Genomic DNA, 20715 nt, shown 5'->3' on the forward strand with positions numbered 1-20715 from the left:
ATAAAGACGAACAGTTCTCTCTCACTTGGACTTCATGGTCCATGTTCCACTACTCATTAGACTTCATCCCCTGGGCAGAGTGTGACCTAGGCAACACCACCCCATGATCATGTTGGAGCGATTTCTATTTCTATTCCTAATCTTTCTGCTTCCCCTGCTTTATTTTCACATCTTCTCCTTTATGTATAAATTTACCCTTCAGAATCCATTAAACACTTACTCCTGATACAAAATAGGATTCTTACAATAAAGAATCCTCTCTACAGTATAACAGGTTTTTAGAATAAGTTTAGATGTAGTAATACATGATGTTTACATATAATATTCTCATTTGATATGGGAGGGTCTTGTATTTCTCCATGTTATGCCTCTTTATGTCGCTCTAACTACTGTTTTCTGATAAACAATACTATATTTTTGTAACCTCCATATATATATATATATATATATATATATATTAGGGCTGCGCATCTTCACTGGTCTCACGATTCGATTCGATTGCGATTATCTGGTCAACGATTCGATTCGATTCGATTCCGCGATGCATCACGATGCATCACGATTACCGACGAGCTCCCACTTCCGCTTGGGCTGCCTAGGTGCCGGGCGGCCCTTCTTCCCTGCAATCTTCTGGGACACATCACAGTTCCCAGAAGATTGCCCGGCTGTGCAGGACAGTGCAGTGAGACATGCGCACCCGGCTGTGAAGCTGCAAGCTGTCACAGCCGGATGCCCACAGTAGTATTGCCAGCGCCGTGGACAGGCAGGGGAGAGAATGGAGGGTTTGGGTGGCCACATCGCTGGATTGTGGGACAGGTGAGTGTCTTTTTATTAAAAGTCAGAAGATACACTTTTTTTGTAGCTGCTGACTTTTAATAAACAATAAATTTACTAGGCGGCCCCTCCCTGCCAGCGATCTTCTGGGTCCCAGAAGATTGGCTGGCCAATGGCAGAGCGCAGTGCGGCTTGTGCAGTCTGCGCCCGGCTGTGAAGCCATAAGCTGTCACAGGCGGGTGTCACTGCCCACAGTAGATATAACGGCGCCGAGGAGAGGGAGAGGAGCGAGGCTCCGTGCGGCCGCATCGATGGACCGTGGGACAGGTGAATGTCTGATTATTAAAAGTCAGCAGCTACACTTTTTGTAGCTGCTGACTTTTAACAAACTAAAAAAACGTGTGGAACTCCACTTTACGTAGTGCACTAATCTGGTGCACAACAAGGTACAGGAATTCACACACACGGCTGCTGGAAGGTCAGGAGGGATTACAATCCACAACTGACAAACAGCCCCGTGAAGTTCCTGTACTGTCTCTGTGACATTTCTCTGGGCTCCCCTGTTTGCACCTTCCAGCACACTAGGAGTTAACACAGTGGAATGTGCAAACTGGGAGGGGGGCAGAGAAATAATGTCACACAGCACATGTAGGAGACCGTAGAATACAAACACACTTGTACTCTACATACAGCTGATAAAATACCTGTGTGGTAAAAAAAAATGCAGTTAAAATCCATTAAGTGCCCACTGCTGTATCTGCATTTTAAAATTTATGCAGCTGCATATCTTATTTTTGTCTGTGTAAATATAAATAACTGTGTCTTTGTCAAAATGGCTTTTGTTAATAAATACAATTGTAATCCATTAAGTGGTGATCGCTGTGTGTGTGTTTTTTTTTTTAAATATATGCATCATACCTCGTTTTTTTAGTCTGTGTGTAAAACTGTATAAGCCGGTCATGTGACTGCTCAGTCCAGCCCCCATCTCTCTCCTCTCAGTCTCAGGTCTCTCTGATTCTCCTGATGTCAGTGGGAGTTCTCAGCCCCGCCCACCAACTGTAGCTATCAGATCAGAAGAGAGGCGGGCGGGGCTGACGTCAGGAGGGACAGAGAGGAGAGGGGCGGGCCGGACCAAGCAGTCACATGTACGCCGGATATACAGTTATATACACAACTAAAAACGAGGTATGAAGCTACATATATTTAAAAAAAAAACACATACAGCGATCACCACTGAATGGATTACTATTGAATTTAATAGCAAAAGCCATTTTGACAAAAAACGCTTGGAGTACACTTTCGGGAGGGGCGGGGCAAGTCGGGATGACGTCACACCCGACATCGATGTTTAGGGGTGCTTGCATCGATGCCCCATCGGGGACCCCCGAATCGCGATGCATCGATGCAGCGATTAAATTCCACACCCCTAATATATATATATATATATATACACACAGTGGGGACAGAAAGTATTCAGATCCCCTTTTTTCACTCTTTGTTATGTTGCAGCCATTTGCTAAAATCATTTAAGTTCATTTTTTTCCTCATTAATGTACACACAGCACCCCATATTGACAGAAAAACACAGAATTGTTGACATTTTTGCAGATTTATTAAAAAAGAAAAACTGAAATATCACATGGTCCTAAGTATTCAGACCCTTTGCTCAGTATTTAGTAGAAGCACCCTTTTGATCCAATACAGTCATGAGTCTTTTTTGGAAAGATGCAACAAGTTTTTCACACCTGGATTTGGGGATCCTCTGCCATTCCCCTTGCAGATCCTCTCCAGTTCTGTCAGGTTGGATGGTAAACGTTAGTGGACAGCCATTTTTAGGTCTCTCCAGAGATGCTCAATTGGGTTTAAGTCAGGGCTCTGGCTGGGCCATTCAAGAACAGTCACGGAGTTGTTGTGAAGCCACTCTTTCGTTATTTTAGCTGTGTGCTTAGGGTCATTGTCTTTTTGGAAGGTAAACCTTTGGCCCAGTCTGAGGTCCTGAGCACTCTGGAGAAGGTTTTCATCCAGGATATCCCTCGATTGCAACCAGTCGTCCTGTCCCTGCAGCTGAAAAACACCCCCACAGCATGATGCTGCCACCACCATGCTTCACTGTTGGGACTGTATTGGACAGGTGATGAGCAGTGCCTGGTTTTCTCCACACATACCGCTTAGAATTAAGACCAAAAAGTTCTATCTTCATCTCATCAGACCAGGGAATCTTATTTCTCACCATCTTGGAGTCCTTCAGGTGTTTTTTTAGCAAACTCCATGCGGGCTTTCATGTGTCTTGCACTGAGGAGAGGCTTCCGTCCGGCCACTCTGCCATAAAGCCCCAACTGGTGGAGGGCTGCAGTGATGGTTGACTTTCTACAACTTTCTCCCATCTCCCGACTGCATCTCTGGAGCTCAGCCACAGTGATCTTTGGGTTCTTCTTTACCTCTCTCACCAAGGCTCTTCTCCCACGATAGCTCAGTTTGGCCGGACGGCCAGCTCTAGGAAGGGTTCTGGTCATCCCAAACGTCTTCCATTCAAGGATTATGGAGGCCACTGTGCTATTAGGAACCTTAAGTGCAGCAGAAATTTTTTTGTAACCTTGGCCAGATCTGTGCCTTGCCACAATTCTGTCTCTGAGCTCCTCAGGCAGTTCCTTTGACCTCATGATTCTCAATTGCTCTGACATGCACTGTGAGCTGTAATGTCATATAGACAGGAGTGTGGCTTTCCTAATCAAGTCCAATCAGTATAATCAAACACATATAATCAAATATATGTATATATATATATATATATATATATATATGTATGTATGTGTTTTATTGTCCTTACTACTGTTGCTGATGTTTTCTAAGCTGACTGCATTTTCCACCTTGTTTCTCTCAATAAAATAAGATTGAATTAAAGTCCCAACTTTTTCTATTTTCTCCTCCATTACAATAGGGATGGAGGCACTGAGCCTTACAGGCTATCTGCTTCATTTAAAGTCCTACAAATTTTTCTTTTTTCTTTTTCTGTGATTAGCACCCTTTCACCCTCTCCTATGATTTAGTACTCTTCTCCCCCTGTATTAGTGTCCTTTCGCCTTCTCCTGTGAATAGTACTCTTCCACCTCCTCCTGTGATTTAGTACCCTTCCACTCCACTGTAATTCGTATTCTTCCATCTGGTTCTGTGAATATTACTTTTCCGTCCCCTCCTGTGATTTATTCCCCTTTCACCCCCTACTGTGAATAGCACTCTTCACCCCCCTCTTGTGATTTAGTACCCTGCTACCAATTCCTGTGATTACTGTCCTACCACCTCCTCCTGTGAATAGTACTCTTATATCCCCTCTTGTGATTTAGCACCCTTCTACCTGCTCCTGTGATTACTAACCTTCCACCCCCTTGTGATTTTGTACTCTTCCACCTCCGCATATGATTTAGTACCCTTCTACCCCCTCCTGTGATTACCAACCTTCCACCTCCTCCTATGTTTTAGTACCCTTCTACCACCTCTTGTGATTTAATACCCTTCTACCTCCTCCTGTGAATAGTACTCTTCCACCCCATCATTTGATTTAGTAATCTTCTACAAGCTTCTGTGATTACTATCCTACCACCCCCTCCTGTGAATATTACTCTTCTATCCCCTTCTGTGATTTAGTAGCCTACTACTACCTCTTTTGGTTATGAGCCTTCCACCCGTCATGTGATTAGTACTCTTCCACCCCCTCCCGTGATTTAGTACTCTTCCACCTTCTCCTATGTTTTAGTACCTTTCTACCACCTCTTGTGATTTAATAACCTTCTACCTCCTCCTGTGATTAGTACTCTTCCTCCTTCAATGATTTAGTACCCTTCTACGCTCACCTTTCTATATATCCACCTCCCACCTGTGATTTAGTACTCTTCTACCCCCTGATTAGTATTATTCCACCTCCTCCTGTGATAAGTACCCTTCTACCCCACCAGGAATTAGTAACCTTCTACCTCGCCCTGTGATTTTTTTTTATATATATTCTAGCTCCTTTTGTGAATACTCTTCTTCCTCTTTCTCAGTATGATATGCCAAGCAAAAAAATGTTACTTCTCATGATGTATGGACGGCATATAAATCCGCATGAATTGTGCTGTCAGTGGAATGGGGTACAAGGACAGAAATTGAGGGTTGTTAGCTGTTACTTTTTCATACTAATTGTTCCCCCATGTAGTATGAAGAAGAGTTAAGTGATTATTGATCACTGATCATATTTGGTGATTTTAGTATGCAAAGTAATATTCTGCTTTTAATTAAATTCTATTTTTTCACAGTATTGTATGGTGGCAATGAAAGCTAAATTTGTGTAGTTCACCTTTAAACAAGACACATGATGTCTAGACAGTGTAAATGGCCCTTTAAAAGCTAAGTTTGGCATTTCCGGATGTGCTCTCACATGTGATATGGTCAGGTTCCACTGTGCCATGAGTCTTCCTCTCCTGCCTCCTCCACAGTAAGATCGTAAACATAAGCACGCTGAGCAGGAAGTTTCCAGTTTCACAATAACTATAAAAGTTGCATCAGACACTATTTACCAACAATCCAAAAAAAGCACTTATTCTTCAGAGAAAAGTAAACCATAGCTGGTGTACAAAGCAGTAGTAGTCTATGAGTCGTTTGCTTCTGCATTATTTACTATCAGTTGAATGATGTTGGGTGCTTCCGTAACGCTGGTTATTTAAAATGTGGTATTAGGCTTGGCTGAATACATTTGGTTTCTCTTAGGCTTATTAGGTATTGCCTACATGCAGTCTAGCTTCATGTCATCAAAAGTCTTATTAGACTTAAGCTGGCCATACATGGATCAAAATTCGACTGGTTCAGCAGGGACCGGACAAATTTAGAACCATGTATGGGCAGGCTGATTGTACCCAAGTCAACCCATAGATCAGCTTGGATACAACCAGCCCATTGGACTTTTCTGCATGCGATTACTGCCAAGGGCTATAGCAGCAATCATTGTATTCTGCTCCCTATGTCGCCTATGTCGCCCCACCGGTAGAATACAATAGTCCTGTAGGAGACATTCCCCCATTAGCACCGACTGTATTGATAGGGCAATCGAGCCATTTTCTCTCCTTCCACCCATGGTCGAAAGGAAAGAAAATCAATTGGCTTGCTTTATAGTGGAAGTTCACCCTAAAATTATTATATGAACATTAAACAGCCATATTACGCATGTGTAATGATAGATGCATACCACCATGTTGGACTTCTGTCCGTTCCGCAGTTGTCCAGCAATCAGCCTTGGAAAATTTGGACCACTTACCAGTGACAACATGGAACTCATGATATCAAAGCCTGAAAGGAAAACGCTTCCTCTGTGTCCACATGTAGATAGCATGGGGGGCTTAGTGACATCATGGGATTGATTTCCTATTGCAGCTATTTATTTATTTTTTTCCTTGAATGTGATTGGGTATTTTTTGCAAAATAAAACTTCACGTTCACTAAGCCCTGGGGCAGCTTCCCTTGCAAAGTGGACAGCTTATTTGCCTTTAGTAAATCAACCCTCATGAGTTGCCTGGTGTCGCTGGTAAATATCCATCAGTTTTCAAATAATGAGTGCTGGACAACCGGAGCACAGAACATATGTTAAACATGGTGCTATGCATTTATCAAAGAGCATATGTTATATGGCTGTATAATGTGTCAGAATTACTAAATCACTTTATTATTTTGAATAACATATTGAACATCCATTTAATGAAAACTGCCTCCCTAGCCGACCAAGATCACATGATCTCTGTCTAGTACGTATTACTGGACATCATCTGTATTTTTCAATTAACAGTGAAATAAGGGGATCAAAAAAGGCTGGCCCCCACATTCATTTATTTATTTCAGGTACTTATATAGCACAGTCAATATACGCAGCGCTTTACATATACATTGTACATTCACATCAGTCCCTACCCTCAAGGAGCTTACACTCTAAGGTCCCTAACTCACATTCATATATTAGGGACAATTTAGACAGGATCCAATTAACCTACCAGCATGTCTTTGGAGTGTGGGAGGAAACTAGAGGAAGCCCACGCAGGCATTGGGAGAACATGCAAACTCCAGGCAGGTAGTATTGTGGTTGGGATTCGAACCAGCAACCCTTCTTACTGCTAGGTGAAAGTGCTACCTACTACACCACTGTGCCGCCCCATTAATATATAATTTCCAAATATGCACAGCAACAAGGTATTTAAAGCATCTCTGTCACTAAAATAAAACCTTCCTACAAAGGAAGATATTTAAAACTGGTTTCTCCCACTGCCTGCGACGCCATTCTCTGCTGTAGTAAAGAGAAACAACCAATTCAAAGACTCAGTAGAATCCAACACTTCCAGCACAGGATGCAGTGGTTAGACCCAGTAGTGATGTTATTTTTTTTTTAAATGTTTAAAACTACAGTATTCAAATTAAATATTTTGTTTTGTCTTTTCCAGATTTTTTTGGCACCTCACGCCCTTTTCCTTCTCAGCAGCCTCCGGTTTGTTTCCAAGAAACCCAATGTTATACCGGCTTCAGTGAGGGAATTAACAGCCAACCACATTCTGCAATTGGTTGTAACCGATCCTTACAGGTTAGCCCATAATTAATTTCCATTGTATAATGAGTATAGGAATAGACTGCTGAGTTGAAGTGCAGCTGTACTTACAGTCGTCCCTAATGACTGGTTTTGAAAACACTGGTCTTGAAGTATAGAAGTATAGAAGTACGGCCAAGGCTGCAGTCTGGGTATGGGCACATTAATCACTCTGCATGGCGGTACACTTAAAAGGATAACATCTCCATCAAATGCCCCCTATTCCACCCAGTTTATATGTTATTGCCCGTAGGCTTTATTGACTGAACAATGCATTACAAATGTTTTATATATACTTTTTTATTTGATGTTATTTTAGAATCACTTTCACATTTTTCCTTCATTCTTACGTAAGCCATTTTTACTTACTGTATTTATCGGCGTACAACACGTGCAGGCGTATAACACGCACCTTCATTTTAAGAGGGAAGTTTGAGGGAAAAATAAACTTACATTTTAAATAAAGAACTTTGAAGCAAAATAAGGGTCAGTGCCCATCAATGCAGCCTTATCTGTGCCCATCTGCAGCCTGATCAATGCTCATCTGCAGTCTCACCATTGCCTATCTGCAGCCTGATCAATGCCCATCTGCAGCCTCCCCATTGCCATCAATGCAGCTTGATCAATGCCCATCTGCAGCCTCACCATTGCCCATCTGCAGTCTGATCAATGCCCATCTACAGCCTCACAATTGCCCATCAATGCATCTTGATCAATGCCCATCTGCAGCCTCACCATTGCCATCAATCCAACTTGATCAATGCCCATCTGCAGCCTCACAAGTGCTATCAATGCAGCCTGTTCAATGCCTATCTGCAGCCTCACCTCAGATTACTGCTGCCTAGGAGGGGACAGGGAGGGGGGCAGGACGAGTGCCATCAGATTACATACAAAGAGAATCTCCTGTTTACTCAGCGGCCTCTTTAATACAAAGACCTGCCTCCTGGACCAGCTTCTATGATAGACAAAACACTATTCCAATGCTGGCCGAGGAGACGAGACTTCCTATTACAGAGGGCACTGAGTAGACAGAAGATTCTCGCTGTATGTAATCTGACAGCGCTCGTCCCATCCCCCTCCCCGTCTCCTCCGAGGCAGCCCAAATTGAAGTATCGGCGTATAACACGCACACACTATTTGCACCAGATTTTCAGGGTGAAAAAGTGAGTGTTATACACCGATAAAAACGGTAATTTATTTTCAGAGTGAGCTTATGAAAAAAGTATATCTGTGAGCAGTGTGTAAAGTGCAGTAACCCATAACAAGCAATTAGAATTTATTTTTCCGTAAAGCAAATCTGGTTGGTTGCTTTGGATATGTGTACTGTATTGCTTTGTGTGCTTTCATATAAAATCAGTTTAGCTTTCTATATTGAACCTTCCACTTCCTCTCATAGTAACCCTAATATTTCTCTCTCTTCCTCTATATGCTTCTCTTTTGCACTTTGATGTTTTACCAGTAATGTGTTTCATTTGTAGGTTTAAATCTCAAAGACCTTATGTTTTATACATGTATTTTCTTTTTTTTGCCAGTCTTCTGCCTCTTACGTTCCCCGAACAGATCCTTGCTATCTGAGTACACCCTTGTCAACTGTTTATAACAGTTCTGCAGTACAATGCTCACCGTCCAACCCTGAACCCAAACCACTGTCCCATTATCCAGAGCCTGCTAATAGATACACCAGAGACTCTTACCCACCTACTCCATCTATACCCTTACAATGTATCTCCCCAAATCTTCCAGTGCAGGATCAGGATCTGCTGTTTCCACCAGTAGTACCCTGCCCTAAACTTCCATATACTACTGTGACCACTGAAACCACCATCTTAAATCAAGCCGCACCTCTGACTATACATGCAGATGTCTACCCGCTATACACTGAGCCTCCAACGCACATTGAGACTCCTCATGTGTTCCCTCTGCCAAAAGCTTGTTCAAGAGGTTCAGCCAGCAGAACTAGGAGGCCTTCTGTTGAAGGAGCAACAAGATCTCTCTGTAGTGTCAGTCAACCCTGCATTTCAGGTAAGGAGAAGGAATATGAATAAATAATCAATATGAATGAATGCCCAAAACAGAGATTAGACTGAATCACGTGTGACCAAAGGGATTGTGGAACTCTGGAAGATGCCACAAGGCTGGTGTAGCTGCGCGCATCAATTGTATGGTTGTAGGGTGCTTGTAATAATTAAATTGCAACAGCAGTACTAATTAATGAATGTTATTCTTTCTTTAGGCCTGAGGGACCATGAAAGCTTTATGCTTATACAGTGGAACCTTGGTTTACAAGTAACCCAGTTAACGAGCGTTTTGAAAGATGAGCAACTTTTTTTTTTAAATTCTGATCCGGTTTGGGAGTGTTGCAAAACAAGCAGAATTCAAGCTAATGGGCGGTGCAGTACCGAATTTGGCCAGAGGTGCGGGGGCGCCGGTGAGACTCAGAACGGTTTGGAGCCGTTCGGAAATACTCGGAAATACTCTGTTTCCGAGAGTTTTCGAGCCTTTCCGAGGCTTTCTGAGTTCAGCTGAGCTGTCTCAGAGTATTTCCGAGCCTCTCCGCCACCCCCCCCCCCACCTCTGGCCACATGCAGTATTGCATGTAATAGAAGTCAGTGCGGAACGAATTATCTTTGTTTCCACTGACTTCTATGGGGAAACTCGCTTTATATGCGAGTGCTTTGGATTACAAGCATTCTCCTGGAACGGATTATGCTCGTAATCCAAGGTTCCACTGTACATGTAATGATCTTCCGTACATAAATCTTTTTTCTTTTAGGTTTATTTTTTCTAAATTTACCTGATGCACATCAAAGTGGCAGTGACAAGGGTTGGGACAAACTATAGAGGCTTTAAACAGCCCTGTTTAGTCACATGGTCATGGTTTAAATCTTTAAAAGAAAAACTGTTGCAGCTGCATAAATTAGAATTAAACTTTAGGCAAACGCATCTTGCCTAGGGTTAATATGGCTAGTACATTATGTTCTTTTTTTTTTCCATAATGTTTTATACATTATGTCACTGTCATGTTTGGTCTACAAGTATGAAAAAAATGTAAATAAAGGCAGGTTTAGTTTTCTGAGAATCTACATACATTTAATTCTCTATTTATAAGGAGACAGTCATATTTACTCATTAAAGTGTCAATAAACCCACATTATTAAAAACGATCAATAAATGCTGTATTTAGTATGCTGTTCATACTCACTCAGTCACTATGCAAATTGTTTTCTGTATTCTGCAAAAAACTTGGTTGATTCTGCTGCTCTCTATCTCACCCTTCTGTCTAAGTCCCCAATGCAGCTAGGGATTTTGCAGAGCAGTGTTGGCAACTCTGCACATGCTCAGTTTTCAGTGAGTTTCTATGCTGAGCATTTATTCTCTATCATATCTGATCAGCCCATGTGACCATAGAGTCACACATGTGGTCATATACACAGTGGTAAATAACAGCCCACTCCTTCCCTCCACCTCTCTGCCCACTAACCAGCTAAACACAATGGGGACGGGATATTACATGTAGACTTCACCGCCCTGTTATTTTAAGACACATACTGCAGAGGCGTGACACAGCCTGTGACTGGCAGAAATCCGCCACACTATGTTATTGTCAAAAAATAATAAAGATTTGATTTCAAATATATATTTGTATGACAATTTAAAACCATTTATTGATAGTAATTATTTATTTCTACTCTGAATTCCAAAGGCTGTTTTTTTTTATTTGAACATGTAACCAACAGCAGAGGACTAGAAGCTCCTCCTGCTTATGTTTCCCTGCAGACAGGCTGGGAAAGGGCTTGGTCATGTGACAGCTGTATATCGATTAGGAAAGAAGATACTTGTAATTATTTTAATAAGAAAACCTATAATGCCATTATTCCTATACAGAAATAGAAGGGACAATGCAAATTAAACAGAGTGTGTTTAGTATCAATTTAAATATGTAGGCTCTACTGCCAGCCCTGCAGTGCAATAGAATGGCTGCACTGTCTTTCTCCCAAAGAAAATCATGTACACTGCTGCTGGTAAATGGACGTTTAGTGTAGGTTCACACTAGTGCAATCTTAGACATCACATGTGATTCGCACCCGCACTGCAGGTGCCGATCACATGCGATGTCTGCGAAATGCGAGTTGAGCCATACAGTTGTATGGCTGAACTCGCATTAAATTCACAGGAAAAAAGTGCAGGGACTTTTATTCCCCTGCACTGAAATCGGATCGCATGGGTGTTCTCAGCTATGCGATCCGATTCCTGTGCGAGTTCACAGTTCGCACTTTGATCTGTGAACCGATCTGGGGGATTCCTTAACAATGTATTGACACCCGTAGCGGTTTGCAGAAGGCGGTGTAAACTGCCTGCGGGAGAGATGCGATGCAAACCCGGCTAAACGCGGCATGTAAACGCAGAAAAACTGACATTTTTAAACGTGTACTATTACTTAAGTCTGCTGACTGATCGAAAACAATGCACTCCCTCTGTGACTGATAGCTTATCTCAGCAGTTGTTACAAAGGGAAGCAAAGTGATTGTATATTGAGTGTTCACTCCCCCTAGTGGCTAGTCTACAATTCAATAATACAGAAATGAGATTGCTTAATAAATTGGGGCTGGTTCAAACCAGCCGCTGCACTGTAGCATGTGGTGCGATCTGGCGGAGATCAGCGCAGTGATCATGCTCTAAGTTTAGCGGATTACATTTTTTTTTTTTTTTAACAAACTTTATTGAGATGTCTCACAGACATCTCATGAGGTTCAATTGCTAGCCACATGGTACAAGGCAGTGGATTGCCTCGTACTGCACTGAAAAAAGGTAGTGCATGCAGTACTTTTTTCAGAGCATCATGCCCGGACACCACTTGCCTTTGCTGTGGGAGCGCACTGGAATAACCGCGCAACGCAATCCCACCTCATTTGGTGTGAGCCAGGCCTTACACTTTTTTACATTATATTTAATACACAGAGAGGTTGATTTACTAAAACTAGAAAGTGCAAAATCTGCAGCTCTACAGAGAAACCAATCAGCTTTCATTTTTTTTTTTTTTTTGTTAAAGCTTAATTGAATAAGCTAAACTTAGAAGCTGATTGGCTACCATGCACAGCTGCACCAGATTTTGCACTCTCCAGTTTTAGTAAATCAACCCCACAGTGGGTCCTAATCAATATGTCAATTGCAGAAGACCTTAGAAAGTGATAACTGGTTAAAAATATGGGGCAACACTTTACCTGAAACGGACCAAAAGACGCACAGGGTTCCTGTGCAAAATCGCACCAGAACTGCTGCGGAGATATGTAAACCGGCTCCATAGAGAACCCTCACAATCCCCTGCTGTGCGAATAGGATGCGGGGAAACCCACATCCAATTCGCACTAGTGTGAACCCAGGTACAGTAAATATCTCCTAAACGTGGAGATATAAACGTCCTATCTCCATTTAGGAGATATTTACTTTGTACTGCGCGAATGATGTCATCGGCGCATGTGCTGTGAAGAACCGGCCCTCCATGCTGTTTCTTCACTAGTGAGTGCCATGACTGGAGGCTCTCGTGCGCATGCGCGGGAGTGACGTCACGCAACTCCGGCCAGTCACAGAGCCGGAGCCTGCAACTCGGAAGGAAGACGGGCGAAGATGGATGCGGCCTCCAGCGGAGACAACGCGGGCTTTATTTGCAGGTAAGTGTTACATAATGTGCTAGTATGTTACTTCCTCTTTATTGCAGCAAAAAATGGATCAAACAAATACCAACATACTTAAAAAAAATTCAACATTTTATTGTTACAAAAGTTAAAACCCACAATTGTTTAAAATATGAGATCTGGTAGTATAATAACCTAAATCAGACACAAAGATGATAGCCCTAGTGAGGGAAGGGGTTGACTCTAATATGGGGAATTTCCTCATTTTGATTATGAAAATCGTACTCTTCCTCAGGGGGGCTAGGTTATCTACATTTAGAAGCACATAGTTATAATGTTATCATAAAGAATACCTTAAATATAAAAGTTTCCACATCTCATTCATTTTTACCCATGTAATATAATTGCCTTTAAGCAATGGGGGTGGGTGTTGAATGTGAAACCAGATCATTTTATTCTTTGTGGATTAGACTATATTCTGAACCACAACTATTTCATGTTTGACCTTTCTCACTCCCTCCAGGTACAAGGTGTAGCAATGGGGACATGTTGTGCCCCTATCTGCGCCAATTTGTACTTGGGGGAGTGGGAACACTTTCCTCTCTGATGAAGACCTCGCCAAATACACGCGCAGTATATCCACATGGCACAGGTATATTGACGACTTCTTTATCATTTGGGAGGGGCCTGAGGCCAGCTTGTTAGAATGTCTTTGCCAAGTGAACAACAATGACCGTAATCTCAAATTCACAAAGAACTACAATCAGGACAGTATCATGTTCTTGGATGTACGAATTCAACAAGAACCCAATGAGAAACTTCCATTCTGTACCTCTAGAGAGTTCTGTACCATATAGCAAGTATCTTAGATTGTACATACATTTCTCCATTATAACTATGTGCTTCTAAATGCAGATAACCTAACCCCCTGAGGAAGATTAAGATTTTTATAATCAAAACACGTTGAGGTACTGTTGGCAGGATTAATTTTGAGCAAATTCCCTATATTAGAGTCAACACCTGCCTAGGGTTATCATCATCTTTGTATCTGGTTGGGTGTTTGTGCTACTAGAGCTCATATTTTAAACGATTGTTGGTTTTAACATTTGTAACAATAACATGTTGCATTTTTATAAGTGCATTGGTATTTGTTTGATCCATTTTTTACTGCATTAAAACCCCTGGGGAAACTACTTTTTTTGTATATTATTTTGGATGAGCAGTAACATCATTTCTGTGGGTTCTTATCTCAACATTCCAACATGTTTTAGTCATTGGAGAGCTGAAGAAGAGGGTCTTTTGGCTCTTTCAGTAGAGGGAGAGAACATGTAATTCAGCAGTAAGACAATGCTTTTGTATAATCTGACGAACATACTGAAGTTGTCGGGCGAAGTTGCAGAGCTGCATATTCTAAATAATAGTGTAACCCTCTGTCTGTATTTTGTGGTAGGTGTGAAAAACACAAAATTGGTTGAATAAAATTAGAAATATTTTAATAAGGTAGCCACTTGAACTAACAGATCTCCAGTATTTAACTCATTCAAATACACTGAAAGCTAAATGTTCAAGTTTTATCTAGTAATTTCACTATATTTAGGATTTATCTTGTAAATATTAAATACACTGTATATATATTTCTGTTTTTTCTTAATTTCTCTCCTATTTTTCAGCATCCAAACCAGACTCTACTGCACAACTCCAGTCTTGTGGGCCTAATGGACTGAGTAACACGGTAATCACTGCAGTAACTAAATATTTCAACTGCTTCTATTTATCTATACATAATACAACTTTTTATTTCAGAACTTTAGCTCCACCTTTGTAAAAAATTGTAGCGAAGCAGATATTCTTTAGCCCTTGTTCACAAGTTCATCTGAACTCGCACAATTTCAAAGCTGCATTTCAGTCCGACTTCAGGGGCGACTTGAAATACATCTGTACGGGTTCATGCACAGATGTCTTTTAAAATCGCCTCCTAAGTCGCCAAAAGTAGTGCAGGAACTACTTTTGGAAATTGGTGTGGCGCCGCTAAGTTGGAGGCGCAGTTATTGGGATGCTCCTGTTGCTGACAATAGGCTCTGATTTGAAATGCGATCACCTGTCAAATCGTATGTCAAATCAAGCCGATGTGAACCAGGGCTAAGGCAGGATAGCAAGACAACTAATCTATAAATATAATTAATTACCTATTTTTCTTCTTTAAAGGCTGTGCGGGCTCTTGAGGATCCATTCTGCCCAACTGAATGTTTAAAATTTGCTAACAGTGGAAGCGGTGTAATGCTATGTCTAGGTGAATATTACGTAGGTACAGACTGACCTTATGACATCTAGCAAAATTAGAACATTACTAATTGGACACAATGGATACTTCAACAGCCTGTACAGATTTAACAAGACAATAGATGAGATTTACTAAAACTGATGCACACACAATCTGCTTCAGGTGTGCATAGTAAGCATTTAGCTTCTAACCTCAGCTTGTTCAATTGAACGTAGAAGCTGATTGGTTATTATGCAAATATTAAAAAAAATTGCCATTTTAATTTAGATAAGTATTTATTAGAATTTATAAATGTATTCTTACATAGTCTGTACCTGAATTTGTCTCATAACCAGTCTCCTGTAATTTCCTGCGCAGTGTCACTCAGACTGGGAGATGGAGTGTCTGTTTGCATAAAGCTTGTAGGTCTAACATGAACATGCTTACAGGTTAGAGAAAACACAGTAATGACCTCATTAATATGTTGCTGCTCCTTCATTATTCAGTCACTGGGTTGGTGAAGAAAGGTGAATGAGTAACAACAGCAGCAGCCATTTTTCCTTTAGGTTATATCCACTGATCCGACATGAAAGTCATACCACTTCTGATTCAACTTTGCCCTGCGACTTCATGTTTGACTTCCATGCGACTTCAATGAACAAATCTGAATTTGAGTTTGGTATGCATCTTGAGGGTGAGCCCCATGCCAAAATTGAAGAAAACAAGATCCATACTGGGCCCTTTGAGTCTGGTATGGATCTTGAGGGGGAACCCCATGCCAAAAAAAAAAAAAACGGCATGGGGTCCCCCCCAGGACCATACCATAAAGGTCTAGTATGGATTTTAGGGGGGAAGCCCTTTGAGTCTGGTATGGATCTTAAGCGATCCCCCCAAAATCCATACCAGACCCTTATCCGAATGTGCAGCCCGGCAGGTCAGGAAAGGAGAGTGAGCGAGCACCCCCCCCCCGGACCATACCAGGCCACATGCCCTCAACATGGGGGAAGGTGGGTGCTTTGGGGCAGGGGGGGTCTGTACCCCCCATTCCCAAAGCATGTTGATGGGGACAAGGGCCTCTTCCCGACAACCCTGGCCAGTGGTTGTGGGGGTCTGCGGGCAGGGGCTTACCGGAATGTGGGCCCCCAGATCCCAGGATCCCCCATGTGAATGAGTATGGGGTACATAGTACAGCTACCTGTCATATTGCAACATACCAAAGCCAAACATTTATAAGATGAATGCTGATTGTTGTGGATTTATGCAGTTTGTACTTCACTTTTAGCCAGGTTTTTTTTTCAGCGGGAACGTAGGGAAATGCAGTTCCAGCACCTTCAGCACTGAATTTATATTATGCCAAGGGATGCTGGGATGTGCTGGAGTGTCTATTAATGCTGGCTGCTGGGGGCTCTATCTTCGTTGGGGAGGTCTATTGGTGTTGGTGGGGGAGATCTATTGTTTCTGGGGGGGGGGCAACTGTTGATTGGAGAGATTTACTGTTGAGGGAGTGGCTGCTGGAAAGTCTATTCATACTCTGCATACTGGGAGATCTATTGTTGCTGGGGTGGATCTATTGTTGCTGGGGATATTTTGCTGTGGGGTATCTATTGTTGCTGGGTATATATATTGTTGCTGAGTGGATCTGTTGTTGCTGAGTGGATCTTTTGTTTCTGTGGGGATCTATAGTTGCTGGTGTGGATCTACTGTTGCTGAGGGGGTCTAATATTTCTGGCTTCAGGGGACCTATTTTACTGCCTTTCCTTAGCAAATTCCACACAAACTAATTAGCACCAAGAGTGATACTTGGTTCTGTATTCGGTACTCAGAGGTGGGTAGGGGGTGGAAGCAAGGAATGACACGAAAAGGGGGAGTACCTGCACCTATTGTCTGAGAGAAAAAACTCTTTATTAGCTTTTATTACACTAAATCAGAAGGTTCCATATAAACATCATTACAGATCATGTGAACATCGTGCTTCAGCAGACAATTGTAGATGCAGCTGTGCCTTTGGAATGCTGTACCTATGTACTCTAAGGAGGTCATATGTGTGTATATGAGTGCTCTTTAGACACAGCTGCATCACTCCTGTTTCTCATGAACTCAAGGAAGAACGTGAAAACAATTCTCCCTAAATATTACAGAAACACCTATAAAACCTCAAAGAGAGTATAACATAGTGAGGGAAAGAAAGTGGCGCCTTCTAAGCGTAGTATATTAAAAATTTAATGGATTCAATGTAAAAAAAATAGCGAATACACTCACAAACAGATGAAAGAGACAGGCATGTATAATGGGTGTCATCTGCATTTATCCAGAGGATGCAGGGCTGGGACCGGTGTGCACCAAGAAGTCCTTGGTAGCGAACACAGTGGTGGAGTCCAATGCCTTCAGTATCCAGGGGAAGGGATCCGTGAACACCGGAACATCCTGCTGCGATGTCCTCACTTCTGGATTAAAGTTCAGTGGGAGGGTGCGCGCGTTCGAAGCATGCATGCTTCTTCCTCAGGCTCTGATGGGGCTATCTTAGAAGTGGTATATATTATGCTCCCAGTCACATGATAAGCGAGAGACAGGGCTTTTTTTTCAGCGGCAACGCGGGGGAACGCAGTTCCGGCACCTCCTGGACTGACTGTATGTAATGGCAAGGGGTGCTGGGGTGTGCTGCAGGGTATTTATGCTCACTGCTGGGGGATCTATACTAGCTGGAGGGGGATCTATTTTTGCAGGGGGTTCTATTGTTGAGGAGGTCTATTGTTGCTGGTGGGGGACCTTATGTTGCTGGGGGGTCAGTTGTTGCTGAAGGAGATCTACTGTTGGGGGAGGGGTCTGTTGTTGATGGCTGCCAGAGAGTCTATTAAAGCTGGCTGTGCAGAGATCTGTTGATGCTTCCGGGAGTCTATAGTTGCGGGGGGGGGGGGGATTTTGTTGTGGGTGGTACACTGTTGTTAGGGGGATCTATTGTTGCTGGCTGAAGGGGATCTATTTTACTGCTTTTCTTGATATCATTACCAAATTCAATACAAATTACTTAGCACCACAAGATGATACTTGGTTCTGTATTCTCTAAAAGGGGCGGTACTGGGAGGTGGGTAGGGGATGGAACCAAGGGACGGTGCTCGGAGGTGGGTAGGGGCGAGGAAAAGGGGTGACTCGGAAAAGGGGAGTTCCTGCACCTATTGTCTGAGTAAAAAAGCCCTGGCGAGAGAAAAACCACACCGAGCACTAATGGAGATCAGGCTTGTTCAATTAGCACAATCGAAACTAATGTAGACAACTATCATCTATGCTAAAGTGAACTGGTGATGAAATGAGACTATGATGGAAAATTGTTAAATGACAGGTGGTGAAAAAACCAAAAACATGATAAATGAAGTATAAAGTATAAAAGGTAATAATGGAAAAAACTGAACACTTAGAATGATAAAATAAGAGAAACGAAGCTATAGTAATTCCATTGATGCATCGATTGATGACAGGAAATATGTATGGGAAACATAACATAACATAGTAACACATATAATTTCATATATATAATATTATATAATAACATATAACACAGTATATTTTCCCACAATGTCTAGAAGCAAAGGTTTGACTGGAGTTGAGCTTTAAGGGCTTGTTCCAACAAGTGGCTGGGGACAGCAAACGCAGGTAGTTGAGCTGCGGTTTTACCCCCCCCGACTGCCCATCTAAGCAAGGGCATGCAGCCACTTAGGGCTGTACATATGCCACAGTGCTTTGCTTTTTTGCTTTGTGTCCATGGCAAAAAATTAAAACCTTTGTTGCATTCAGAAATACCGCAGCCGAGCGCAACCCATTCAAGAGAATGGGGCTGCACTTTAACCCTCTGCAGTTCAACGCATTCGGTCACTATTTTTTGGGTTAATAGTGATCTTAATAGTGATCCACTGTGGATCGTATTGCTGTGCATTAGTAAATCTGCTTACGGCATCTCACATAAGTTACAAGGTTCTTCCGACACAAGATATAATGTAGTGTTAATGATGATATCCATGTAAGAGCTAATAGCAGGTTTAGTAGAGTTTACACAGTTGTGATGTTCCAGAAATAATAAATAAATGAAATTGTATTTCTCCCCAGACAGGCAGTAGGTCAGAAGCTATGTCTTTTCCGGGCATTTCTGTACCACCTATTCCATCTTCCCCTACACAAAGTGGCCTTGGTTTTACCTCTCCTCCTCCTTCAATATTCCTCAGTCCTGTTTTATGTAGTCCAAGCAACAGCACAGTTTCTGAAACCACAAACTTTACAGGTCCTCCTCGGCATCCGAAAACGGAAAGGTTTTCTCCATCATCAGTCTGCAGTAAGTACATAGTCATCATTGTACACTAGCATTTAACAGTCTGGAATCACCCAGAAATGAACTAATTGATCAGAAATTGTTGTTAGTACACTGGCAATGTCATTCCATTTTTATTTAATTTAACTATATATTCATCAAACTTTAGGCCTCGTTCACACCATACATGCATGAAAACTAATGGAAAAACCACACAGATTTCACATGCAGAGACACGAGTTTACATCAATTTTACATCCTACTAAAATTATTTAAAAAGATGGTGCCACATACCCATAAGGATATCAAACAGAAATAAAGTATACTAAGATAGGACTTTTGATTCACAACATCTATCTAAAATGACTATTTATTTATTTGCTATCAATATTTTCAACATCATTCCACAGAATATCATAAAGCGCATCCAAATATAGTACAAATATTCAAACATTGTTGTGATTAAGCATTATACATTATGTCATGGAAGGCTGATTGCTTGTGACCCGACGCTTTTCATGGATTTAATCCACTTCTTCATGAGCCGCCAATATGCTTATTTACAATGTCATCTAAACAGAAACAATCAAAATTGTTAAATTCATCATCCCAGTGCAATTTTATTAGGGTGACACCCCTGAGCATATGATGGGCTGGGAAAAGACCATAGGCTGAAACCAATTGGGAGTCCATTAGCAATCAAACCACGCCCCATTTTCTCCCTACATGGACATAGCCAGCGTAGCCATAATTCCTAAGATATATATGTAAGTAGTCAATATCATAAACCACATGATTTGTCGCTAAGGTCCCTTACAGGGAACTGAATTAGGCAAAACAAAAGAACAATACGGGGATTGCACCTTAATAAAACCAATATATTTCCTTCCAAGAACCCCAAACATGGAAGAGATACTCAGGGTCGGTTCACACTGGGACGACTTGGGATCCGACTTGTACGCCCTCAAGTCGCCCCAAGTCGCCCCAGAAAGAGATTCACATTTAAGTGAATGGGAGCGTCTTAATAGACACTACTGAAGTCGCTCCGACTTCAGAGCGTACTCCCTGTACTACTTTGATCCGACTTTGATCCGACTTCAGCCTATTGACTATCATTGAAGTCGGATCAAAGTCGGATCGCCGTCTCGCATGATCC

The 20715-nt window shown here is 42.0% G+C and overlaps 1 protein-coding gene across 1 annotated transcript in view; it reads left to right on the forward strand.

The window, feature by feature from the left end:
• MLXIPL (MLX interacting protein like) overlaps nucleotides 1–20715 on the forward strand; it is a 257673-nt gene that overhangs the window by 178053 nt on the left and 58905 nt on the right. Inside the window, exons 8-11 of the mRNA XM_073616573.1 lie at nucleotides 7230–7366; nucleotides 8902–9391; nucleotides 14673–14734; nucleotides 19361–19583. Of these exons, the coding sequence (XP_073472674.1) occupies nucleotides 7230–7366; nucleotides 8902–9391; nucleotides 14673–14734; nucleotides 19361–19583 (912 nt within the window). The remainder of the gene's footprint in view (nucleotides 1–7229; nucleotides 7367–8901; nucleotides 9392–14672; nucleotides 14735–19360; nucleotides 19584–20715) is intronic.

Source organism: Aquarana catesbeiana, linkage group LG02 (genome assembly GCF_042186555.1).
Source record: "Aquarana catesbeiana isolate 2022-GZ linkage group LG02, ASM4218655v1, whole genome shotgun sequence".
NCBI lineage: Eukaryota > Metazoa > Chordata > Amphibia > Anura > Ranidae > Aquarana > Aquarana catesbeiana.